General features: G+C 37.8%; 2 protein-coding genes across 21 annotated transcripts in view; one reads left to right on the plus strand and one right to left on the minus strand.

The window, feature by feature from the left end:
- RCBTB2 (RCC1 and BTB domain containing protein 2) overlaps positions 1–11,764 on the plus strand; it is a 34,632-nt gene extending 22,868 nt beyond the window's left edge. For all 19 annotated transcript variants that reach the window (XM_087949254.1, XM_087949259.1, XM_087949270.1 and 16 more), the window contains 5 exons: positions 2,524–2,714; positions 4,255–4,381; positions 5,444–5,583; positions 9,093–9,223; positions 10,429–11,764. In XM_087949254.1, coding sequence (XP_087805380.1) covers positions 2,524–2,714; positions 4,255–4,381; positions 5,444–5,583; positions 9,093–9,223; positions 10,429–10,569 — 730 coding nt within the window. In that variant the 3' untranslated portion in view covers positions 10,570–11,764. The remainder of the gene's footprint in view (positions 1–2,523; positions 2,715–4,254; positions 4,382–5,443; positions 5,584–9,092; positions 9,224–10,428) is intronic.
- On the minus strand, positions 11,451–27,185 carry LOC148133074 (retinoblastoma-associated protein-like). Of its 2 annotated transcripts, none has more exons than XM_087949272.1 (9): positions 27,136–27,185; positions 26,177–26,322; positions 24,357–24,461; positions 21,416–21,529; positions 21,159–21,289; positions 18,907–18,937; positions 15,542–15,684; positions 13,435–13,484; positions 11,451–12,437 (listed from the first exon to the last, which is right to left on the minus strand). In XM_087949272.1, the coding sequence occupies exons 2-9, from the start codon at positions 26,198–26,200 to the stop codon at positions 12,364–12,366; spliced, it is 672 nt and encodes a 223-aa protein (XP_087805398.1). In that variant the 5' UTR covers positions 26,201–26,322; positions 27,136–27,185; the 3' UTR covers positions 11,451–12,363. The 2 variants fall into 2 exon arrangements, with proteins under 2 accessions (XP_087805398.1, XP_087805399.1); XM_087949273.1 differs by having other exon boundaries at positions 21,159–21,325; positions 27,136–27,184.
- Between the last annotated feature and the right edge of the window lie 675 nt (positions 27,186–27,860).

Here is a 27,860-nt window from a genome sequence, read left to right on the forward strand (position 1 = left end):
AGGCCCTCAACAAATGGTGGGAAAAGATGAATATAATACACAGAAGACAGATGAGAAATTAGAAGAAGTGGAGGAGGAAACAGCAAAATATACTACAAGAAGATAAAAATAAGTTACAAGCAGATTAAAAACACTGAAAAGACAGCAACAATAAATATTAAAAATCAAATAGATAATTCCTTAAAAGCTTGCAATAGAATAGAGGAAAAAAAGGAAGATTTTCCAAAAATAATGAAAGGGTTATGGATGGATACGTAAAAGATGCAGCAGAAGGAGATAAAGGGTAAGGCAGAGGGAACAATTAGTCTGTGCAAAAATGTTAGAAAGACATATAGGATTCCTATATAAAAGAATCACCCAAAAAATTAAAAAAATATGAAATTCTAAAAAGGCTGAGAGATTATGGATAGAGACATAATACCTTGCAATATAGTAATTATATTAAAAACCAATAGAAATAAGGGGAAAGTTTAAATTGGGAAAATAGTAGCACATATATAGATATATAATAGAATTTATTATAACCATAAATATATTAAGATTAGGAGGTGGAATAGGATTTGGGTATATCTAAATCAGTGGTGGGTTTCAAAGTAGTTTACCACTGGTTCGGTGGGTGTGGCTTGGTGGGCGTGCTTTGCACGCACGCACACACCCTTTGCACGCACACCAAACGCACACTTTGCGCACGTGCAGAAGCTTTCCTGCCTCCTGCAATCCTGCACTCTCTCCCTGTAGCTTCAACAGCTGCTCTTCAAAAGCAGGGAATAAAGGTCAGTATGGGAGCCCAGGTGGGCCCAACAGCAGTTTGTCAGAGAGAACCAGTTCAGTCTCAGCTGATCTTCGGCGCTACCGGTACGTCGAACAGGAAGAATAGCACCACTGACTGTATTATGATTAACGGTGCAAAAAAAATAAACTGCAATATATAGTTTTCAAGGACTATAAATACAGGGGATTTAGAGATATAATCTGGGGACTGATTAAATCTTATTAACAATTGGTTTTATTGGTGTTTATAGAAAATTGAGATATTGAAAATGTGGAACACTGAGGGATATTTATAATATTAAAACATTAGTAACTCAACTCCTGTTAACAGGAGTTAATAAGTAGTATTGTAGGAAGAAATGTTATTGATGTTTACATATATTTTTGGAGAAAGTGATAAAAAATAAAGAGAAAAGAGTATTGTTTAAAGATAATGAGGTGAATATAGAAGAACCCCAACAAACGAGAAAAATAAAGAAATAAGTACAAATTGGGAAAATAGTATAATATATATTGATACATAAAAGAATATATTATAATGAGCATATCAAGTTTAGAAGTTGGAAGATAAAAACTCTGTATGTGTAATTGTATTATTACTGTTAGCATTGTGTGAAAAATACATTAACCCAGTCATTATACTGTCCACAAAAAATGTTGGTTGTTAAAGGAGAACCACAAATAAAACATATACAGCAAAAGAAGTCCCCTTTTTCAACGCTGTAATAACTTTAAGCCACCATTAAATAAATAAATCAAGGACTACCTGTTCTACTATTTCAGCACCATTGTAAATTCAAATGGTTGCTGAACAAGTGATCATTAACCAACAACCACTTGTACTCATAGAATGCTTATGCTTAATATATATTTAAAACCTGTCATCTGTATTATGTATGTATCATCAGAGCTTCCTTCCCTGGTCAATTACAGAGGGATACCTAACAACTCACCAAAATAGTCTTTTTCTGCCATAATACTGCTTCTTACTATTTCAAATAATTCTCAACACAGACTCAGATATGGCATCTGAATTTGGGCAATAACACCGCATAACATTCTCAAGAATGATCTAAAATTCAGTTCAATGTTTTTCTGATGGTAATCAATTTTCAATGCTGGTTGAGTAGCTCTGAAATTCTCAGGGAAAGTCATTATTTCTTTCATGCTTTGTTTTTAATTTTTAACTTTTGAAATTATGACAGTACAAGATTCTACATGTATCTGTGGATTGTAATCGAAAAATCTTTTTGCCATAATAAATTTATTATTTTTTAAGATGCCAGTTGGTGATGTTTGTTGCAATAGATCAATATAGATAACTTTGGAAATAAAAACAAAATGTGCCTTCTTATTTTAAATAATGAATATAATATTTCAGTAATATATAATATTTCAGTAAAAAGGAGGGAGTTAAAACAACATTGAAATTATTAAAGTTCAGAAAGTGGGGAGGACGGTCTTTAAGATGTAACCAACCTCAAAATTGTGTGTTCTTCTGTGAGCTTTATGTGAGTCAGCAGAGCCAGGTCTTCAAACTCTTCCGAAAGGCCAGAAGAATGAGGACCCACCTCACCTCTTGGGTGAGAAGTCTCTCTTCTTGGACTCTACCAGTTGGAATTCTTTAATTGATAGGATCCATAACCTGCCTTCCCTGCCTGACTAGGTGGGGCAGGCGGTTCCACAGGTAACCTGGCTGTGAATGTTCGCCTTATACTTCTGCATTTTTTATTTTTTGTTTTTCAAATTCAGAATTCTAGAGATTGCAGCATGTCACTCTACTCACACCTCTGCTGCTAAAACCCAGGGTGGTGATGTGTATATGTGGGGTCAGTGCCGGGGACAGTCCATCATTCTTCCATTCCTCACCCACTTCGGTTGCACTGATGATGTGTTTGCTTGTTTTGCTACTCCTGCAGTGACTTGGCGTCTCCTTTCAGTAGGTGAGCTTCAAATTAACTTTTTTAAATGCTTGCATTCCTGAATCTGAATTAGATATTGAAGATGTATAAATTACCATATTTTAAGTGGAGCCCTTGAAAAGAATTTGAATCATGATTTGGAGGAAAAAGTCACAGTCTTTTTGGCTATCAATAGTGCATCCTAGGATAAAGATACAACTCTTTTGTATGTTCCCCATTTTTCTGCTTCGTTGCGTGTGGGCTATAATAACAGTAAGGAGCAACCACCCATTCTGGACTTTTGACATTTCTTTCAGTCTGGTATTCTGTAGCAGTGGTCCCCAACCTTTCTGGCTCCATTGACAGGCAGCAGCAGTAGCGCAGCACAGAGGAGAGAGAAGGAATGGTTTGGCGGACACATGCGCAAATGAACCTTTGCACGCTCATTCGCTACTTGTGTGGCCCAGTTCTCAGCGGGCTACAGACTGGTACATGGCCCTGAGGTTGGGGACCCCTGCTGCAGAAGATGTAAAAGTAAAAATCAAATGCATTGGGAGTGAAAAAGTTATTGAAGAATCCTGGGCCTAAGACAAAACCTTGTGATACCCCACTGCTTACTTCACTTTGTTAGCTAGTTATAAATCTATCTGGTGGTGATGCTGTCTATCCAACATTTTTTTTAGCTTACCAAGAAGTAAGTTTTATGATAAAACAAAATAAATATACTTAAAGAAAAGAAGTGTGCAGAGAAAGTGATTCTTGAAGCACCCTGGAACAGGGCCTAGACTTATCACCTGAACAAACATCAACTGGAACCCACCATACTGAAGAGGAGAACCACTGCAAAAAGGTTCCTCCACTCCTATCGTCCTAAGGTGGTCCAGAAGAATTACATACTCAATGAAATCAAAGGCAAGTGAGAGAGGTCAAAGAAGGCCAGAGTAGATGTATTGCACCCAACCTGAGCCAAGCAAAGGTCATCCACCAATGGGACCAAAGTCATCTCGATGCTATGATCCAGCCTGGAACCTCACTGAAATGGATCGTAGGCGGATTGTAGTTTATATACTTCTTCCAGATTGGCTTATTGTTATGAATCACTATATTTAAGAGATTGCTTTTTGGAATTATTCTGTCTACCACCCAGACTTGTATCATTTGGGGTACAGAAATATCTTTCATAAATAATTTTAATAACTTTTTTAAAATAAAAAAGAATAAAAAATGGAAATAGCTTGTGGTCTACTTTGTCAAATTTCTTACTGAAATCCAAGCATTTTATGTCTAAAGCATTTCACTGGTCCACTAATTTAATTCACTTTGTCAAAGAGTGAATCATTTGCTCATTATTCCTGAATGATTCTGATCCAGTAAATTCAAATATATTATGTAGAGAAGAATGTAACAACAATATCCTCTTCTCTTTTTGCTTTATTTATATCCAGGTTCTGTAGTGATTTTTTTTTGTAATGAAAAATGCAGTTTGTTGTTTGATTTCCATTGTTTTCTTGTTTTTATGTACTATGAAAGAGATTGAAATAGAAAGTATTACTGAAAAATATTTGCAATATTTTTGTTTCAGATCCTGATGATCACTTAACAATAGCTCAGTCAATAAAGAAGGAATTTGACAACCCAGATAATGCTGATTTGAGGTTTCAAGTCGATGGAAAATACATTTATGTTCATAAAGTGCTCCTCAAAATTAGGTATGAAATTATCAATCTTCTCAGATATTTTCATTATCTTCCCTGGCCTTTTTGCCCATATTCAGAAATTTTTTTCCAGTAGTATCAAAATACGTATCTGTGATACTAAATTTCACTACTAATAGGCGTTTTTCATAGCTTTCTATAATAACAGTTGGCATCTTTGCATAGACTTATGAAAGCCATTGAACTGATGTATAATTCCAGTAAACATCACTTTTTAAAATAATGATGCAGTTACAATTTGAAAATACTTGTAAGTTATAAAGGGCCATGATAGGCAGCCACATACGTGGAGATGTGGCTTTGCATTAGTAAGGTACTGTTGAGAAAATGCAAAGTACAGAGGCGCAGACTCTTCTACAAGCAGCTTAAAATAAATAGCTTAGTAAGATTCCAAGGAGAAGAGGCCATTTAAAAATTTGAAAATTGCCTTTGTGCTTATTATGTCTTTATCTTCAACTTATATACGTATGTCTTCAAGTGAGAGACCTTCTCTTTCTAGCTCCCCAATATGTATCTTATCCCTCTATTCAGCCGGAGTTTGATGTGTTTTTCATTAAGTGAATAATCTACCATGCATGAATAAGCAGCTTCATGATCAGCAAAATACTGTGCTGACTATTACATTGTCAAAAATGGAGATAAGTCTCTACAAGGTATATAATTCAAAGCCAGTTTAGCGTAGCAGTAAGGCCAAAAGACTGTCAATTCCACAATTAATATGGAACAGGAATGATTCAGTCCCTCTTTGATACAGGTTACGTTTGCATGAGTTCATCTTTCTCATATCATTTTCATGTTAATCTTTCAGGTTTTCTGTTACATGGTAGGAATCAAGTTGTTTGTTGGTGCTGATCAGAGGTGGTATTTAGCAGGTTCTGACCAGTACTAGAGAACCGGTAGCAGAAATTTTGAGTAGTTCGGAGAACCGGCAAATACCACCTCTGACTGGAGAGTTTACAGTATCCTTTCCCTGCCACGCCTACAGAACCGGTAGTAAAAAAAAATTGAAGCCCACCACTGGTGCTGATGTTATAACTGTTTCCATTTTGTGCCCAGGTGTGAACATTTTCATTCAATTCTGAACAATGGTAATGAGGAAATCATAGAAATAAGTGAATTCTCATATCCTGTTTACCGAGCATTTTTGGAATATCTTTATACGGATAACATCAGTCTCCCTCCTGAAGATGCCATAGGTAATTGGAACAAAAGAGCTTAAATTAATTTTTAAAGCTAAGGTGTTAATGTATATTTTCATGATATTAACATATTACTATTAACTCTTGAATATACTGACTTGTGCAAACTTAGAGCATGAAATGAGTCTGCATATATTTTTCACATCTTGTAGCATTAAAGCATTTTGTTAGTGAAGAAGGAAAATAAACAGACTGGTATAACAAGCTGTGCAATAAGTTATAAGAAAAAGCATTGTATTTTTTAATTCTATATACAACCATCTGACTTTCCCAGTAGGCCAGAATATAGACGCCTGCAGATGTTTGTAATTAGTAATTAAAAGTATTTTGCTTTCAAAATTTAATGTTTATATGAATAATTATGAGAATGGTTTTTAAGAAAGATTTAAGCAGCCTAGTTGTCCTTTTTACATCCTTTGTTTTAATCAATAGTAACAGCATTGTTAGGAGTTCAGTCATCTCTGTTGGCTCTAAAGCTATTTGACTGTGTATAGTTTGGTGAGTACGTAGAATTGAAAGTATTCATTACAGCCTTATCTCTCTTCTGTCTCACTTTGGAAAAAGCAATTGCTTTAGCAGCAAAAAATTCAGGCACGGGTGCTACATTAAAATTAAGCCTTGCTACTGTTACTTTCGTTGAAGATAAGCTGATATTATCCAAGATAATATCAGCTTACCTTTGTATAGGAAAAGCCCATATTTCCCAGTAGAACTATGAAAAAAATTCACCTTCCACAAAAGAAACAGTACAGGAGCAAATAAAATGCAGACTACTTAGCTATTCTTTGTGTAAGTAATTTAGTGAAATTTTATTTTACCAGACATCAATGTAGTAGATTTTAACTGGAGTAGAACAAATTACGGCAGAAATGATGCAAATAGAATTCAGAAATGAATTTACATCATTATGCAAATTATGTAAATCATCACTCTTGGACTCATCAAATTTTCCTCAATAGCAGACATCTTGTCACTCAATTAGTCTGTTAAATTGAGATTTTACCAAAACACAATTGCTAGGCAGATTGCTAGGCACTGAATAAGAAAAGTTAAACTAGAAACAACTCATTCCCATGAAGCTGTCATAGGTGTCAAAAAGGCCAGTTTAACTAATATATTAGTTTTCCTTAAAATCATTTTAACATTTTTGTGGAGAAATATTTTGAAAATATTTCTGCTGGAATCTGTCTTGGGAGTTTTTTGTTGCTGTAAGAATTGTAAGTTAGAAAATGTTATATTTAAAAAAAAATTCTAGAGCACAGAACACAAGATATAATTCTGCATTTCCAGATGGTGGAGTACTACCTCCTATGTTGAACTGTCTTTCCATTTAATTGGGAAATGCTTCCCTTGATAATATATGAATATATGATGTATTTTGTATAATTCTCTGTGCATTTGTACTTATATTCAATGTGTCCATAAACATTTTGTACAGTTGTATATGTTCATATATGTGCAGTCACACTTATCCTTGTGTACATACATTTTGTTGTTTTCCATTGACATATTCATAGATGCCTTGCATATTTGCATACATCTATTTATATTTTACTGTTGTTTTGCACTTCTGGTTGGATGCTAACTGCATTTCGTTGCCTGCATCCATGGCAATGACAATAAAGTTGAATCGAATCTAATCTAATCTAAAATCACTGTTAAGTTGGCAGTGAAAGAAGGCAGAATGAGGAAGAATTTTCTTTCCCATTTCTATTATTTGTGAAGGAAGGAAGAGACCAGATGCCCTCATACATCTGCTGAATTCTTGAAGTAGATTTCAACTTTTCCAGATGCTTAGTACAAAAAAAAAAGACAGAATCTCTCTCTGATTGTGATGGTCTCTAACTCAAAAGGCAAAGGAGCCATTCCAGGGTGGGAAAGGCAGATGGGGTGGGGGGATTTAAAACAGCAGTCTTGTCAGGTTTGAGCCAAAGCTGAAGCTGATTCCTCCCCATCCACATCCACGCAATCTCCAGGCATAAGTAAAGTGCTTTGGGTGGCCCAGGGCAGAAATGTACAACTGAAGGTCTACTGATGAAGAGGTTCCAAGCTTAACCCTGAGCTGACAGATCACTCAGCTCATGTAGACGTTAAATAGAGTGGAAAGAGTCAGGTCCTGTGGCACACCACATCACAGAGGATTGGGGCTACATCTTTTCGTATCCACTAGCACTTGTAATCAGCCCTGGGAGAAGCAAAAGACCCACTGAAGATCAATGCCTTCTGGTCCCAGCCCCTTCAGACAACCCAGAAGGATACCATGATTGCTAATATCAAAAAGCTCTGAGAGGTCATGAAGAATTAGGATTCATGCTCAGAATCTGATGGATCATTTGGATCTTTGGGGAGTTGAACTCCAGCAGTGCTGATTTTGAAATGACTGATGTACAGGCTTCTCCAGATTTCTAGGTAGAGTTCCATCCAATAATTCCTAAGGAAGTGGACAGGATTCTTGGGGTGCCACCTCTGCGTTAAATCTATATCAGCTCTGGCTGGTTAGGATCTTCCCAGGATGTAACATGTAGCTTAGCTTGGTTCAAATGGTAGGAAATGTCATGTCCTAGCCCCATTGGAGCCTAAGAAGGAGGAGGGGTTGGAATTGGGACTGTCTCCCTTGGAATTTTTGCCATGTCGTTCCCCACCCACACCCCCACAAGGAACCTCCTGGTGTGGGTTGACTTAAGGAGAATTCCCTAGTCAGTTATAACATTTGTTGTTGGTCACTTTTGTTAAAATAAAACCAGTTAACAAATATGTCTCCTCCCCCATCATCTAATTAATTACTGCACTTGTATTACTCTGATTTGGGAAAAAATCCCATTATCTGAAGAAAGCTATTTTGCATTTTAGAGGGTTCCGCTCCCCCGGCACCCCGAGAACTCCTTGAACAAGGTTACCTATCTAATATTCTATCAAGGCTCCAACTGAAAACTTCTACTCCTTCCTCACCCGTTTTTCTTTGCCCATCCGCTTCAGTTTTCTTTGCTACTACTGTTTCTGCCTTTCCTTGTCTGGATAACAGGGATTGCTTTGTTATAGACCCAGAATAGTAATGCAGATTCTTATTTTGTGTTATATTTAAGCCATTAATTATAAACAATTCCAACTCTTGACTCATTCTGTTCCTTTTTGAGCTGAGACTTAAATGGTGCCCCAACTAATCTGTTGTTCAAATCTGTCTAAGCTTGTAAATGTACAATGATCAATTTAGGCAATAATGATTGAACACATACTGATGTAATGTTCTCTTGCTTTGCTGCTTCACCCCCCCCCCCCCCACACACACACACATTTCTGGATTGTCATCATTTGAGCATTGAACTGCTATCAACAGTCATCATTCAGAGCGCATATTAAATTTAGATACCTATGTTTAAAAACACTGGCTTTTCACATTACTAGCAACATTTTTATTCCAGAGGTATTTTATAGTTATGTGTTACTAAAGGTTCCTTCTAGCCTGTATATAGACTTGATTTCTCTCCCCCCCACCCCTCTTTTGTCAGGCCTGTTAGACTTGGCAAGCTTCTATAGAGACAACCGACTAAAGAAGCTTTGCCAACAAACAATTAAGCAAGGCATTTCTGAAGAGAATGCAATTGCTCTTCTATCAACTGCGGTCAAGTATGAGGCAAAGGTATGGAAAATGTTCTTTACTCAGTTGCTACTGACTGGGGTTTTTTGTTGTGCGTTAAGCTATGAGCTTGAATTTGCCTGTGCAATTAACACATTGGGTAGTGTTAGTCAAGGAAGCCACCCTGTTGGAATACTGCGCTTGGCCTCTCTTATGGGGTCTAGTAAAAATTAGAAGCAGTTTTCGTATGTGAAGCATTTTGAAGAAATGAAACCATTGTGCAAATGCTAAGAATTTTCTGTTAAAAATCACAATTTTTGTAGTTTTCAAGATATCAGGCCAATTTCACAACTTATTGGGAAGGATATATTTGGCTGCATGAAACATCTAGAGAACTCTATAAAAGAGGTGAATAAAGGAAATATTCTGAACTCAGTGAAACTAGCTTCAATCACCTAGGTCAGTGATGGCTAACCCTTTTGCTGTTGTGTGCAGTGCACCCATAATGCAATGCATGCGCAACTCCCTGCGCTCCCCCTCCCCTTGAACATGCGTGAGTTTCCCACATGTGCCCCACCTTCTGCACATGCGCAGCAGATACCCTAAAATTAGCTGGCTGGTGGGAGGCGTGCGCGCATGCGCATTGGAACTGAACTGGGGCAACAGCTCATGTGCCTGCAGAGATGGGTCTGCATGCCACTTCCAGCATGCGTGCCATAGGTTCACCATCACGGACCTAGGTCATAGGTGTCTCAAAGGTGTTTTTCCAAAAGGCAACTAGACTTTCTTGGGTTTTTCCCTTGAAAATGTTTTGCTTCTCATCCAAGAATTTTTTTTTCAGTCCTGACAGTCAATTGCTATTTGTTTTAGATCTCTGGATTTAGTTAGTGTGACCCAACTACATTTAAGGAAGATGTGGAAAAATGTAGTGCGGAGGACCCAAGACAAAGAGGTGTAAATTAGAGCTTCATATTTATAGGTTTGTAGAAATAGTTTTGAGGAGTTATTTATATGAACGTTACTCTCACTCCATTTAATTTTCTTCCCCCTCAGAGGAAAATGTTCACGAATGGGAAATTGGCACTTGTTAGCTATGAAATGCAACAGTATGATTTTTAATTAATGGAATGGTTGTTTCTGTTCCCAGATTTCTTTTCCCATTTTAGGGTTGTCATTTTTTTTCAGCCCTGGTCTGCCACCTATGATTATGTGGAACAATATCACACATTAGTTGTGTATTTTAATATATGTAAACACTCCATTTCTAGGAGCTAGAGGAATTTTGCTTCCGGTTTTGCATCAACCACCTGACTGTCGTTACTCAGTCTCCAGGTTTTGCAGAAATGGACCATGACCTCATGAAGAACTTCATAAGCAAAGCCAGCCGAGTCGGAGCATTTAAAAACTGAAGTAAAACCCTTGCCTAATGAAGATCGTTTCATTACCATTACTTGTATTTCTGATGTCATGATAATTTCCTCATAAACCTAATTTAAAAAGAGCATTATGCATTCTGTCTCCCTACTGTGACAACTGATCTTAGAAATTAAGGAAATGCCAAAATAATAGCTTTCACTAAAAGCTAAGTAATTAAATTTTGATACAGCTAAACTACTTTAAATATCTTTGAATAATCTTCCATGCTTCAGGGGTAAAAAAAATCTTTCATGCTTCATATCTGCAGACAGTAGCTACAGTATCTTGCAAGTTTCCCAATATGAAAGCAACAGTTTTTCTTACCAACAGCTGAAGTTGCTAGCCTATGAATAGGAATATTAGCTTTGGAAAATTAAAAGGCAGGCCACAAATATTTAAAAATATTAGAAATTTCTCATCCCAGCCAAGCCAACCTTGCAAAAGAGAAAGTGTCCATTTAGTTTACTGGAATGCTTAGAAGGATAACTAGGTAATAATTAGGCTGGTTCATACAGTTGCCTTCCTTGAAAAATAGGATGGTAAAAGAACAGTTTCAACCTTCAGGTATTTGAGATGCATTATGGATGTTTGAATAAAGAACTAGATTGAACTCACCAATCAATATTTTTATAACAATTTGGCAGGTGTTAGGTCATTGTTGGAGGCTTTTCTAGTTTTTAATTGATTGATTAGTTTAACAATTTCCAAACTGGGACTGATGGCCAGGAGGAACACTTTCTGAAAGTTTGGTTGTTTTCTATTTCATGTTTACTAAATTATAGCTAGCAAGCCAATAAACTAAATTATATTAGCAACTTCGGGATAAAAGATATTAAATATAATTTTCATTGTATATTATTAACAATTCTCATTCTTATTTTTAAAATTATTTTATTAATCTGTAATGTTTATTAGAATACAGAATATTTCTATGCTCAATTTGTCAAAATACATAGTTATGATAGCTTAGGTTAGCCAACTCTTAATAGTTACTGTTAATAAAATTTCAGAACTTAATTTTCATAGTCTATATTGAGTTTGCAATCTGACTACTGATTATTACAAAACTAACAGACTAAAGTGATAGCTACAGAATTACACTACTCTGATCATGAGACAGATAAGAATGTGCAGTGTGTTTTGTTGCACAGTCATTGTGGTTTGTTGAAATAAAATAATAAAATTCAACCAGGCTGCCAAATTTTCTAATTTGCGTATAAGTTTTAAGATGGAAAAAAAAAGATATTGCTAGCAAGGTATATGATTTAATAGAGGTATCTAATGTATTGGAACACCATATTTAAGTGCACTGTCCAGGGGAGTCGGGGCCATCCAGAACTCACGACTATACCTCACAATCCAATCATATAAATTATTCTAGAACTCTAGAATAATTCTAGAATAGAGTTCTAGAATAATTTATTCTAGTGTAGGGTGTTCTTTGGAGGGGGACCTAAAACATAAATAGTGCATCAAGTCTGACATTAAATGACAATTCTTAATAAAATACCAGTGCATTTTGTATATTGAACATGAATATCTAAAACAAAGTAGTTCAATAAAAACTGAAAAGGTAATATAATTGAACTACAATGCACTGGGAAATCAATTTTACTAAAAACTAATATGTATAAATTAACACTTAAGTGAATAGTACATATGCTATGTCATAGCATAAAACACTGAAACACATGAAATTCAACTAAATTAAATTAGCTAAGCAGTATATGCAAAACAACATAGTAGAAATCAAAGCTACAGTGCAGATCCTGGGTCTCAAGAGCAGTTCACTTCTGTACAGTGTCTGAAACTTCAGCACCATCATTCAGTTTCTGGTTTTGTATTCTAGTCCGAGTTGATGCTAGAGAAACAAAAAACAGTCTTTTTAAATATGTTAGTATAAACTGTGATAAGTAAGGCGCTTGCTAAAATAAAGCCGAAGACATGCAAGCAGGTAATCTCAGATCTGTAAATTAAAAACAATCCTCATGAAATGCAGGCACCTAGATTTTCATTACATCTTGGGGATTTTGATATTGTTCTTTCAGCAGATTACAATAATGTAAAATTAAAGAAAATGCAAAATAACATTTGAAACTATTTCAAAAATATGAAATCTCATTATAAGTATTACTGGTGGACTTCAATGTAGCAGTTAGAGATTCATAAAATTGTTCATGCATGATCTGAAAAATGGCCAAGATATGGAGTGAAATGGAGTTCTTCTCGTTTGGACACAGACCAAAATGGAGATTATTTTGGGGTGGGAAAAACCAAGGTTGAGGGATTTCCTGGGGAAGAGGAAAAGTAAAAGCGCTGGGAAGCTAAAGAGCAGGCCAGTTGATCCTGAAGGTTGATTAAAATCCAAATGGTACTTTAGATCAGGGGTCCCCAACCACCGGTCCACGAACCGGTACCGGTCCGTGGAACAAGTCCTACCGGGCCGCTGGCTTGCTGGGCGCCACCATCTTGTTTTGATGAAAAAGTGCTTCCGGTGAGCTTTTCCGGGTAGAAAGCTCACCGGAAGCACTTTTTCATCAAAACAAGATGGCGGCGCCCAGCTGATGTCGGTACCGGGCCACGCCATAAAAAAGGTTGGGGATACCGGGCCGCGGCGTAAAAAAGGTTGGGGATCACTGCTTTAGATGCATGGAGATTCCTTTTATATGAGGTATTTAAATAGTGACTAGCTCACCTTGTTGGATTATAGCATGTTGCTTTATGTGCTTGGGAACCACTACCCTCAAAGGCCAGTAAATACATGGCACCAGTGAGGAACTTGCCCATTGTTGTATAAGACCACCTGAATTGTCCCCAGTAGTAATTTATAATTATTCTCATGCTGTACAAAAACTTACTCATTTCTGCAAGCTTTTGTTGGAATTTTGACTCTCCAGAAAGACGTTCCCTGTAGATAAGGGGAGATAAATTCTACATTTTATTCAGTTCTGATTTCAAAGTGTGCTGCATATAAGCTGTGACTCCAGACCAGGGGCAGGCAATTAATTTCATCCAGGGGTTACATGAGAAGGTAGAATTGTTGTGAAGGGCTGCTGCCCCACTCCCTACCACCATGTCCCTGCACCACCACCACTGCCCCATCACCACCATGGATCAGACTGGGACCATCTGCAAACCGGATGTGCTTGGGCGCCATAAAACGCCCAGATCTGTTCTAGGCAGCTCTTGTCAGCAACTAGCCATTCACACCTATAGTAATCAAACTGAATAATTCACTTTCAGATACATATCTGCCACATGTAGGAATTTTGAATAAATCAAGGTTACCTTGTTCTTCTGCTTGAGGAACATGCTTTCCCCATGTCCTTTGAAAAGTAAAACTATACTTTCATTTTTATATAATCCCGACTTTCAAAGTTAAAATTCAAATTTCATTTTTTCCAAAAATAATAAATTACATAGAATTTACAATTTCAACACAACAGCCCTATTTCAGATATTCTCTGCCATCATTAATTGGTATAACTGAAGTAGACCTAACACTATGTATAAGTTACTATTATTATTATTACTAAGTTGCTTAAGAGAGCAACATCTTTGAAATTGGGAACCTGCAAACTAATATGTTAATAAACTACCAATAAATGGTACACGTATGTGAAGAAAACAATTCAAGAACCAGTCCAATTGAGCTAGAAAGTTCCCTGTGTTGAGGGCAAGAAAACTACCAAAGCTCAGCAGGCAGAACCACCAAGGAGGGCAGGGGAAGCTCTTAAAGAAAGATATCAGTTAAACAGTGTTCAAATTACATTTTTAGCTTCTTTCTGCATACTGCTTTTACTAAAATTTGAAAAAAAATCACAAAGAAACAATTTATGGACCAGGTAGAAAAAAAAGGGGGGGTGCCCACTGAACTGGACAGCAAATCATCTATAATAGGCATATCCAGGCCATGGGCTGCATATAGCCCTTGGCAGGTAGTAATGTGGCCAAGTTTTTATAAAAAATATTTAAAAATAAAGGAAATCTGATATTTATATACATATCAAATAAAACAAAGGTAACAATAGTAATAAGCCTCTTGGTGCAATCCAAACTAGAGCACCACCTGAACACCAACGGTATTGACAAACTCACATCAGTCAATCACAAAAGGCAGCTTTTCTCAAAACAGCTTACTTCTTGCAATACCTCTAACGCTATGGATCATCAACATCTTCCTATCCCAGGTTGCTGGGAAAGACTCGATAGGTAGCTAAAATGCCAAATCCAGTCTGAACATTTGGCTGACTCTGCAATGAACCGTTTTATATGCGGCCCAGGACAATTCCTCTTCACTCAATGCAGCACAGGCAAGCCAAATGTTGGACATACCTGATCTATAGCAACATTATGCTAATGGCATAAATTACATCATTTGTACCCATCTGATAATCAATATGCAAATAGAATAAATGATGCAAATAACACAGAGAAATTTGTCCACTGCATCCTGAGATTTTGCTTATAAATATATAACAAACATCCTATCCAATGTACATTTTCTACATCATGTCAACCTAAAGGAGTCAACCCAGTTAAAATCAATCCTGGGGATGTCCCATTGCTTAGTACAAAGATGCATGGGACATGCCAGGACTAATAGCATTAACTAATAAAATAATCCACTTATAAAATCAATTGATCCCTCCATCTACATATCCCAACCATTGTCTTACACATAAATCACTGTAATACAATTAAATGCAGACACATGAATCAAAAACTAAAATTGGTTATATTGAGTTCACATATAAATTTAATGAAAATTAAACTATTCTGATAACTTGGTAATCATGTCTCTTTTTTCCACTATAATCTCATTAAAAATTGCAGTTATACATTTCTGCCGTAAACTAGATAGCAGAGATGGGTTTCCACAAACTAAGCCAAAACTCTATGTGAATGAACCCAGATGGGATCACTAATATAGACCTGCATTATTTTATTCAGAAATCAGCTCACCTTCCGTCAGCTTCATCCTGACCTTCTATATCAAAACGCAATCTCTTCAGAGGCTTAGGAGTGGTGTTTAGTTCAGGGCTCCGTTTGAGATGACGATCACTGTTACATACCATCTTGTTTATCTTTTGAAACTTTTCAGAACTCTAGAATACCAGAAAGATAATTAAGAAGATAATTTATTTTTACATATGGTTGGATAAGTATTAAGTGGAATTCCTTTAAGAGAAAATATGAAGGGGGCCCTTAAAACAAGCTGACAGCATATTCCAAGCCTCTATGCGTGCTTTTGTTCAGAATACTGAGCAACCAAAAGTAACAGCTTTATAATTTTTTGAGTTTTCCTGGCAGAAAGAACGAATCCATTTTGATTTATCAGTGGAACAACTTGCCTCCAGAAGTTGTCTGAAATGGTATAGCGTTTCCTGTTTGAGCAGGGGATTGGCTAGAAGATCTCCATGGTTCCTTCCGCTTCTGATATTCCATTAAGAAGGAGAAGCTGTCTGTCTCCTGGCCCAAACAGATTTTGCTTTGCTTTGTTGTGTAACACTGGAAAGCTGAAGTTTGGCATTGATTTCCTCCAAAGAGGGTTCTTTCTGGCTGTATCTTAAAAGCAGGTTGGGAACCTCTGGGCTTAAAGAAATGGCCACTTTTATTTCTTTTATGCATAGTCTTTTTCTGTTTGGATCAAGGAGCAGATAACAAGAAAATGTTATCTCTGAAGAAAGATCCAGAACTTTAAAGACTAGTCAGTCTGCTACTGAAACCAGGGAAGATTCTAGGATGGAGTATAATGTGATCTCTAAGCATCCCCAAAACAATTGAGTAATTAAAAGAAATTAGGACTGAGCTTTTAAGACTGTACAAATTAATGGTGTGTCCTGTTTTGAACAGATAATTCTGTCAAGAGATTTGGAGAATGATGTAGATCTTGATTTCAATAAAAAGATTTGACAAAGTACCCCATTCCATTCTGATTACCACACTTGTTCAATGTTCACAATTAAATGGAAACCTAAAACCTTGATAATTTCTGAGTCATAATTCAAAGAATTTTATCAATGGACATCCTTATGAAACATCTGGAATCAACAGTACTCCCACAAATGCAACTCCAAAGTAGATCTGATATGTAGATGACACCTTCACCGTAATGAAAAAGGGTCAATTAGAGAACACCCCAAAACCATCAACATCTTCAAAGGAATACAATTCACCAGGGAAAAAGAAAACAGCAACTCACAATACATCCTAGATATCCTGATTAACAGAGATTATGATGGCAAACTAGAAATACAGGTTTCTGGAAAAATCAATCAAGTGTTCCCTACTTCCCACAGGAGAAGCTGTGTAAAAACTCTATTCAGACAAGCATAAAACACAGCAGCAACCCTGAACAGCAGAAAAAGGAAACAGATCATCTACGCAACTTCCAACAAAATTGATATCCACACTACTTCATCAAAAGGTGCCTCACCACTCATAGAGCACAAATAAGACATAAAAAGATTAACACAGCCACACATCAAAAGCATCTCAGAAACCGTTGACAGACTATTACAAGCATGTGGAATCAGCATAGCACACAACTAAAGCCCTCCAAAACATCCTAAGTAAACCAAATACCCATCAACCATAAATAGACATAAACAACATCTACATCTAATGCAAAAAAGACAATCAACAAGCTAAAAGGGGAACAAAAAGACCAAAGCACCACCACCCCCAACAGCAATGAACACTCAGATGAGCATAGATTAACACTAAGATGAACATCAGACCAACAATCAAGCAGTAAACAATACTCCAATCCAGGAATTGCCAAGCAAGCTAATAGTAAACAGCCCAACCAAAGAACCTCCAAAACACTGAGAGGGCATGCCACAAGAATATAAATTGAGAGCAAACCCCATTCATCACTAATATTGATGATGTTACCTAGTTTGGGTAACGAAAGAAAGTAACCAAGCTCAGAGAACATCAAGAATCCTTCAATCCTGAACTATAAATATTCTCTTTTATTGATATGCACTTTGATGCCCACAAAATATTTTGGCTCCAATTCCTATAGAAGTGAACTGACATTGCTAATGTGGGACATTGTCATCCTTCTGAAGTAAGCAAGATGCAGACAGAAAAGCAGTAGGGATTCCAGGAACGCCCTTTACTGTTTCAGACTAGGATAACCACAACTTGGAAAGCCTATCAAGAAGTTCTCTTTGCCTCATCTCATATTAAAATAAAACTGAGACAGTGTTATCTTCAGTTTCTTTCTCACCCACTCTACTTTCTCGGGACATTTTCCATTTTTCCTTCCCCAAAGCCAGATCTGCAATTTTTTGCACAACCATTGATTACCTATGGTTCCGTCTGAAACCTTTTCCTACTAATGAATGTCTGTTCCTTACTAACAGGTGGGGATAAAACATCTGGTAATTTTGGAATAGAAAAATAGGCAAGAGGAAACCTAGTGTCATGGCCCCATCGGAGCCTGGTTTGGAGGAGAAGCTGGGATCGGGACCGTCCGATGGGGATGGCATGCCTCTCTTGGTATGTTTGGAGAGGCCAGGGGCTGAGCATGATGCTGCTCCAGGCCCCCCAGGCATTGGGGTAGGTGGTCAACCAGATGGAGAGCTACTTGCACTCCTAGACAAAGGGGAGGAACAGCTGCTGATAGGCAGCAGATCCCCTCTGATGAGGAACAGCTGCCTCCCCACTCAATCCAAGGGAACAGAGAGCATAGCATAGGCAAGCTCAAAGAAGGGCTGCAAGGCTCCTCAGGAGAAGGTCGGTCCACCCCTCCTCACAAGGAATACTGGAGTGGATTGATTTAAGGAGAAGCCATGGGGATTTAGTCTTTGCCAACAACAATTGTTTTGTTTTGGCTTACATTCCCCGGCCTTGACTGGTGCCTTTTGCCTTGTGCCTTGCCTTTGCCCTGAGGACTGTCTTTTGTCTCAAGACTTCATTTTGCCTTGTGGACTTGTTTAGCTGGATGGACTAGGCTTGGGACCCTGGAACTCACCCTGTGAGTGTGTTCCTATTCTGTGGACTTTCTTTGTTATATACAGACGGTGGTTTGGGGGACTGAGTGTGGTTGCCTTCAGGGTAGTTTGGGGTGGAGCCTTACAGGGTTGTTAGAGGGCTGTTTTTTGGAATATTTACTTATGGCAATAAAGGACTCTCTAGAGGCCTGCTTTGCCTTCACCATCTGGGTCATAACACCTTGCACCTTGTTTTTTCTTCCAGTGTCAACTATGACTTTCAATTACTTTTCATCAAAAAAAATATCAGGAGAAATATAAAACCTCGGTTGTATCTAGAACAAATTATTTAATTTAAATAATTATTCAAAATAGGAAACTTACCCCAAAGGATTCACCAATTGAAACCAATATTCTGTAGGACAAGGTAAATAAAAATAATATATATATCTTTTTTTTCTAGAAATGGCATTTGAGACTACACACAACATAGACATAAAAGCTATATTAATATAAAGCAATGTATACAATATTGTCCAGTTGTATTACTACCCGTGTTTCCCCGAAAATAAGACCACATCTTATTTTCTTTGGAGCCCCAAAATAAGCATTCTGGCTTATTTTCCCGGGTGGGGTGGGGGTGTCTCATTTTTTTTCCATGTATGGGAGGCCCACTTCTTCTGCTTGCAGGAGGCCACAGGATGTCCCAGTGCCCCTGCCGTGAGGTGGTGGGATGGAGCCGCCCCACACTGGCTTACTTTAGGCCATCCATGCCAACACCTGCCTCACCTCAAGGCTGTGGCACCAGCGTGCCACTCAGCCTCCTCTGTTGCAACCATGAGCAAGTAGAAGTGGGCTGGCGGCCATGTGGGCTCCTGCATATTGCTGCTGGTGCTGCCACCACGAGGCAAGTGTCGGGGCCTGGGCGGCCTGGCTGCAAGCGCCCTGATTCAGCCAATGAGGGGTATGTGGGGCAACTCCACCCCCCCTCGCAGCTACAGCACCACAAGCAACCAGACGGAATGGCTGTGCGGCAGGCTGCACAGGCTCTTTAGTAGGGCTTATTTGGGGGCTAGGGCTTACATTAGGCGCAAGCGGAAAAACATACTAGGGCTTATTTTGGGATAGGGCTAATTTTGGGGAAAACAGGGTATACAGATAATATCTATTTTACTAATTCCCAATGCCACAACGGGACCCACTTTCTGAAGACAGAAAAGGCAAAAAGAAATATTCTAAAAAGGAGTTGCACTCATTAAATTTTAATTATGCCAAAATCAAAAGTTCATCCAGAAATTATTCAAACATACAGATACTTTCCCTGGATAAATTAATCTGGATTTGATGTTTGCCTCCATTTTTGGAGATTCATAATGAATAATACCTTAAAGTATTTTTCAGCTTGAGATGGAATAGATGCCTTCTCTGACAATATATCTGAAATAGTAATTCTAAAGACCCAAATCATATTTATGAGGCATATCCTTTAAAAATAATTCTACCTGAAATGTTTTTCTTCCCAATAATAATCAGAAAAACACATGAAAGTTCTGTGAAACAGTCTTCTTATTCACGGTTTTCCACTCGTGTAATTTCTAGGAAAATATTCAAGCCTCCACTAGAAGGATACTTTGGGAAGGTAAGGGTCCATAAATTTAAAGGTCCTTTAAAAAAAGCTTCCCTGGTCAGTCAGTGAGCTTATCTGCCAGAATGCCCTAAAACCTGCCCAGAAGCAGCCAGCTTAAACTGGGTGGGAAGTGCCTGCTCATTTACACAACTTTTGTTTTTATGTGGACCTGCAGAAAGGGGAAGGGCAGATTCCCTTTCAAACGACAGCTCCATCTTCTTTGCTCCATCTGGTGCCCTAAAGTTTCTCTAGCCCTTGTGCTGACTACTGTCATATTAGCATTAGGACAATGCTGTTCTGTTTTTAGTTTCTTTGGGGCAGACTCTCTTTCAGCCCAGTGTTAATGTGTTTCTGTGAGCAAACTTTTTACTGCTCTCAGATTTTGATTATTTTAGCATCTTTCCAGAAAATCTATATTTTACAATAAAATATGGGTAAAAAAAAAACAGCAGCAAAACAAAGGGTTGTTAATTTATGGAAACTGGATCCCCACCTGACCAAGAAAAAGACACTGCTGCTCACATCAGCAATTGAGGCCAGTTGTGTGAATATCAAAGCGGCAAAATCGCAATTACTAGCAAGCAGCAGGAATGGCGGTAAGCAGGCCAAGGGGAGAACAGAGAAAGGAGGATAGAACTGATCACTCCTCCCAATTAGCTATTTGAATCTATGGTTCCCTTGACCTCATCACAAGTCCCACATAAACAGCTCAAGATGAAAGTCCACATGAGGCTCTATTAGCACACTAACAAATACATTAAAGTCTAGGAAACTATGAATGCCATTCACATTACATCCAGAATGTCTATATAGAATATATAATCTTTGACAGCAAGGTGTTTTTTTTGAGGGTGTGAAGATTGTACAAACAACTTTTTATGTCTAATTAAGTAGATATTCCCTATAATGGAAGAATAGCAGTAGGTGATCACTTCTATTAAAACTGAAAAATATCTATCCAGCTTAGGTTGCTGTTTGATTTAGTTGCTTAAAGGAACAATTTACTAACCTTGTTCTGGGTGTCATTTTTGTGGGTGACAATAGCCCTTCAGAAAATTTGCTGGGATTCTTCAAAGGTGAGACATAGATGTTATTTCCAGCAGAAACACGTAAAGGAGATTTAGAAAACTTATAAGGGCTCTGTAGAATGTCAGGAATAGGTGTTAATATTGGAGGCTGGAAGATGAAATTTTAAATTAGTGCTATGAGGATTTGTCAATTGTTATTGAGAAATATTCATTAGAGGATAGATGCATAATTACTTACCTTATTGGAAGCATATTGCAAAATATTGGTTTTCAGTCTTTGCATAAATACCATGTTGTAGAAGACTATAATGGAATCATAATGTCCTTCCGTGATCAAAACACACTTGAATGTCTAGATGGAATTAGAAAGTTAAGCATCAGCCCTCTATAATAACAACTTCTTCCAGTAGCTATATCTGTTTGTGACATCTCTGTTATATTTAATTTGTACAGGATTTTCCTTCTTTAGAAAATTCTTATCCTCACCCTCCCTTCCCCATCTTCTCAACAATGTTAGCTTCCTTAATCTGAAGATGATTTATTCAGAAAATGTTTGTTCCTGAATGAATTAAAAATATAATGAATAATTACTGTTCAGTGTATTTCACCTTTTTTGAGTCATCCTTTTGAAATGATGTGGTATACTGAATAAAATGTGAGGGAAGTATTTTTACCTGACATCTCATGCTTGGATATAGTGATATACTAATTAATGTTGACGTTTTGCTTAGTTTTTGACCACATATTCATTTGGAATTTTGAGAAGATGTAGTGGCATTCTTGAAAAATGGCTAATCTGGGGACTTCCGGTTTGCAGGGCTTCGGCGGCAGGCAGGAATCCGCGATCGTGCGCGGTTTCTGCCTGGGCTCGCCGCTGGAGCGTCCCGAGCCAGTTGGCTTTGGGGCTAAGCCACCCTGTAGAGGTGGTAAAGAGGGGGGAGATCCCAGCAGGGTCGAGGAAAGCCGCATCTTTCCTCCCCAGCTGGTTAAACTCCCTTTCCCGGAGGCGGTAAGAGCGGCGGTCAGAAATGGCCGCCTCAAAGAAGCACTCAGCCGGAAAAGAAAGTGCAGGAGGAAGTTAAGAAGTGAAAGTTTTGGCTAACCGGGATAAGAAGCAACAACTAAGGTATCCTGGAATTTAAATTTAAAAAAAAGATACATTGCTCCCAAGGAAGATTCGGAAGCAGCGAATGAAAGTGAAAGGGGAAAGTTTTTTTTTTTCACTCTCCTTCCTAACGTTGACAGCGAACAGAGATGAATGAGAAATCGGAAAACCCGCTTTGGCATCAATAGGTAATTAAACTGAATAATTAAATGTCAAGGGGATAATAAGGATTTCTGAACACTAAAAAAAAACCTTTTTCTTTTTGCTGTAAGTGGGAAGGGAGAGGAAAAGAATAAGAGCAGGATTTGGAAGGAAGAGACTGCCTGGAATTTAAAAGAATCTGATTAAATCCTAACAAGACTTCTAAAAGATACATTTTAACTGGAACTTTGTAACTAAACAGTAACCCCAGGAAGAGAAAGTGAAAAAAGAAGAAAGTGTCAAAAGAAACAGCTTGTGTGTATTTGGATTGCTTGGTGACTTTGGGACTTTTGGAAATTATATTTGAATGACTAAAAACACTTGGGTGGTTGTTTGAAAAAAAAATTTTTACAATGGCATCACTTGTGGATGAACTGAAAATGGAATTTAAAAAATACAAAGAAGAGGAACAAGAAAGGAAGGGCTCTCTTGGCTCTGTTTTTCAATTCTTAGAAATGGCGATCTGTACCTACGAGAAACCACAAGAAAAGACTGCGCAACAAGAAAATTGGGACAAAGAAGAAGCCATCTTTAACGAACAAGTAACTTTACTTGGGGAAGAAAGGGGAAAGGAGGGAAAGAAAATGGAGATTTTAAGACCTAAACAAACAACCAAAAAAGGGAAAAATAAGGTGAAAAGTGGATATAATGTTAGAAAGCAACAGAAAAGGGGAACACAGAAGAAGGAAATGGAGGTGGAGAGACAAGGGGGTAAAAAGGGCAGAGAGAAGAAGGAAGGAAGGAAGGGAGGAAGGAAGGAAGGGAAGAGAAACTACAAAGGTGTGGAGCAAGATTTAAAGAAACAGGACTTATTTAGAGATAATGGGTAAAAACTTAACTGAAAAAGTGATTCTGCAAAGGTACATAAGATTGTATTGTTATATTTGTATTAGAAATAATGTTAGAAAATTGGAAACAACATATGATTAAAGTGGGATAAAATACTCAGTGTAATTCAGTGAAAATTTTGTGAACAAAATAAATGAAATGAAATAAATGAGAGAATTGAATTAGGAAGGAATGGGAACAGTTTAATGACACAATGTTTTAAAATATAAGTGAAGTGGGGGGGAAATAACTATGGAAAGTTTATAAGTGTTCCCATAGAAGTATGATACTTGTTTGAAAAGTAATGTGTAAAATGTTTAAGATTTAAATGAATATTATTGGTATGGATTGTTGTTTTAATTATATTATATATTTATAATTTTTCTCTTTTTAAAATATAGTTTGTAACTTTAGAATGTACTAAGCAGAATCCGAATGGAAGCTATGTATTATACTAAGTGTTATAAATTTAGGGGAAAGAGATAAAGGCATCATACTCCAATCAGTGATTACAGGAGAAATTTTGTTTAATGAGAAAAGCTGGAAACAGGACAGACAAAGAATATAAGTATAATGATCTGAACTGAGATGAAATATATAAAATAAAATTAAGAAAGTTAAAAGAGGGGAGAAGCTATATAGAAAATGTAAAATGGTAATAAGATATGGAATGGTATATAAAATGAGCATGAATTTGAATTTGTGTCTGTATGAAGAGATGTAACCCCCGCGGGATCAAGCTGCTTTCAAAAAAGATGTTTTATGTTTTTATGTTTTATGTTTTGTTTATGTTTGTTTTTAAAAATCAATAAAATTTATATATATATATAAAAAAGAAAAATGGCTAATCTGGCTAATATTTCTGATTGCTAAGCAGAAAGGTAAGTTGATAAAATTGTTTCCTGCCACAACTGCTACAAGATGTCACAGTTAATGTCCATAAATCAGTGGTGTCTAGAAGCTTCTGGCTGCTTATTATTGTTGCAAAGGTACTCAAGACAAAATAAGAGTTTTAATACAAATAATGCTAAAAAGTGTCCCATACCTCTTGATTTGCATTGTTGAGTTCCTTGTATGCTGTCACAATAGTTTTAAACCTGAGATCAATATTCTTCACCTTACATATGCCATACATGGAACACATCATAATCTGTTTAAAAGCAGAGAGGAGCCATCACAACTCGTCATTAAAGAAAATTCAGCTCAGGCCTTTCAGGAATGGAAAAAGCTTTGAGATCTTAGCTATTGGAACACTAATTTTAAAAATATGTAAAGTTTATTTAAACAATTGAAATAACAAACATAACAAGATAATAAAGTTATTAGAAATATAAAACCATGTAATATTAAATAGCATTTTAACAACAAAACAAAATCCTTTAAATATTGTATTCCAAAAAATTGGGGCACCAGCCTGAGAAATGTTCATGCAGACATTTAACATGAGAAATAGATACGGAACACCAATTACCGTATTTGCCGGCGTATAAGACGACTTTTTTCCCCTGAAAAACATGCCTCCAAGTGGGGGGGTCGTCTTATACGCCGGGTCGTCTTATACGCCGGCAAATAGTAATTGGGAAGCACTGCGGCTGCCTGCGGCCGAGGCACTTTTGCGCACCGTGGAAACGAATCCCGTGAAGCCGAAAGGAGCAGCCAGCCTTCAGGCCGATGTGGCGGGCCTCCTTCTCCCAGCTCCCAAGGAAACGAGGCGCTCAGCGGCCTCCGCTCGCACCGCCCGGGCTCCGCTCACACCGCCCGGCCCGCTCGACCTCCGGCCTCCACTCACCGCCCGACCTCCGCTCAGGTATCCGGCTGGGGCTGTCAGGAGTTGTTACCACTGGCGGCGGCTCCGTGCGGCTCCAGTCCCGCGTTGCCTCGGGAAGGGAAAGGCAAAACCAGGAGCCGCTGCTGCCGTTGCAAAGCGCCGCCACGGCTCTTCCTTTTTGCCTTTCCCTTCCCGAGGCAACGCGGGACTGGAGCCGCACCAGCGGTAACAACTCCTGACAGCCCCAGCCGGATACCTGAGCGGAGCCCGGGCAGTGCGAGCGGAGCCCGGGCGGTGCGAGCGGAGGCCGCTGAGCGCGTTTCCTTGGGAGCTGGGAGAAGGAGGCCCGCCTACATCAGCCTGAAGGCTAGCTACTCCTTTCGGCTTCACGGGATTCGTTTCCACAGTGCACAAAAGTGCCTCCAAAAAAAAAAAAGTGCAAAAGTGGAAGGTGTGCGGAAGAGGGGGTAGTCTTATACGGCGAGTATATAACAAACTCTATATTTTGAGTGGAAATGTTGGGGGGTCGTCTTATACGCCCAGTCGTCTTATACGCCGGCAAATACGGTATATGCCAAACTTGGGAATGATATTGAATACTTCCTAAATTTATCACTCTAAATAGGGACACTAGCTTTCAATGATAAATAATCCTGAAGGAATATAACGGACTGATACTCTCTCTAATCTTGTCTTACCATTTGTGTGTTACTACTTGTTTCTCACATACTTTGGCAATGTCATGTGGGGGAATTCACTGAAGAAAGCAATTATGTTTGGAAGAGTTAGCGGTAAAAGGAAACCTGGCTGTCAAAGATTACAGTGGCTGGACACCATCAAAGCTGTCAGCAGCCAGAGCATAGAAAAGCTCAACGTAGTCCAAGCTTGAAAGATGTGAGAGGCCTGGATCACAGAACTGCCAAGAGTTGGACATGACTGAATGAATAACATTACCATTTTGTTTTTGCTTGCCTATCATCAAGTTTCTGTTAGGCTTAAGGCAATGTAATGTAAAATTACCATTGTTTTAAGCATGGAAAAATCTAAATTAAAAAAAGGTAAAATAGTAAATAAGCCCATCCGGTCAGATATATTACCTGGTCTAAATGTCTGTCTTTCATCAGTTCATACTCATTTTGCAGTGTGTGATGAAAAAGGGTCCATATCAAATGTTCAAGTTCAGGATGGTCAGGCAGAAGACGCGAACATAAACTTTTTAATCGTATATAAGCCAAGCAATCCACTGGAGGAGAGATTTGTTTATAGATTACAAACAAGGTCAAATCAGTATTTATATATATGTTTATGCTTATAGAGACACAGGGAGATAATGTAATATAATGTACAGAAGATATTTAAGAGTTTACTCCAGGAATGTAACAAGGTGTATGTGTTATTTTAATCACAACAAAAATTATATTAGCCTGTACAAAGTCAGCATATTTATTGAGAGGCAATCACTTTTGAGAACGGTATAGAAGCTCTTCTTTTCTAATAACGCTGGTGTGATTTCAGCAGAAGTGTTTTCAGTCATCTGAAATCATTGCTTGAATTTGTAGAAACATCTTGGGAAATACTAATATATAATAATGTCATTTTTAATTTGGTAAAATTCTACATTTAAGAAAATTCTGTGACTCATATGTCATGGGCAAGTAATTACACAAGATATCAAGAAAGGCATTAAAATATTTAAGAAATATTGATAATTTACATAACGCTGCAATTAAAAATATACTTCAGGACTACTTTTAAATTGTACAAAAGTTAGTGGTGGTGATGGGCAATGGATTAACTTAGAATCGTAGCATGCCTTAAATATCTGTTCCGTCTCCAGTCCTCCCTTCCAGCCAGGAGACTTCCCTGCGCACTTGGTGCATTTGCCCCCTCACCTGCCCCCTTCATGATTTACACTAGACCAGGGCTGTACACCCCAGCAACTTCCTAGAATTCTGAGAGTTGAGGTCCACTAGTCTTGAAGTTGCCAATGTTAGACACCCCAATCGAGATTCGACTACAGAGATAATGTTGAAAATAGCTTTTGAAATCCACCTACCTTTTTTATAGAAATATGACAAAGAACTAGATTTATAAGGTCTCTGACAGAGGTACCTAAAAAAAAAAAAGGATACAGGCACAGAGAATTAAAAAGGGCAATTAGGGTAATGATATTCAAGACCACAAGCCTAATTTTCATAATGACTGAGTAGAACGTGGGCTCCCTCTTTCTCCATTAATTGCTTTCCAATCCAGCTCTCAATGACTGTTACTAATAAGACACAGCTCACATAGCTCGAAAAATTGCAGTGTGAGAAAACATCACACTGGATCTATTTCCTGCTGTACCTTGTCTGTTTACTGTCTTAACCTACTTACGTTTTAATTCAAATGTTTTGAACTTGCATTTGGCTGTAAACATCCTTAGATGCCATTATGTCTCAAAGACAGTAATATATAGAATAAAATAGCACGAAGTAGCACTGTTCAAACAGATAAAAGGGATGTTCAAGGATGGTGCAAAGTGCAAGATACGGAATCATGGATTTAAACTGCAGGCTATCTGCATCTATAGGGGGAAGCAGACCAACAAAAACAGCCTGGCGTCATCAAAAAGCCTGCTCGCTCTTTTCTGCATTTTAATGATGCCTGTCTGCCCCACAAAAGCAAAACTTGCAACACAACAGCAGAATACTAATTTCATGATTTTGACAAAATCAGCAAATAATGAATCCTATGATTACAGGAAAGCAAATTCTGAGTGAATATTAGGGAAACCCTTAA

The sequence above is a fragment of the Notechis scutatus genome, chromosome 1, assembly GCF_049901735.1.
Source record: "Notechis scutatus isolate UNSWTSFEM ecotype Mainland chromosome 1, rNotScu1.2, whole genome shotgun sequence".
NCBI classification, from domain to species: domain Eukaryota; kingdom Metazoa; phylum Chordata; class Lepidosauria; order Squamata; family Elapidae; genus Notechis; species Notechis scutatus.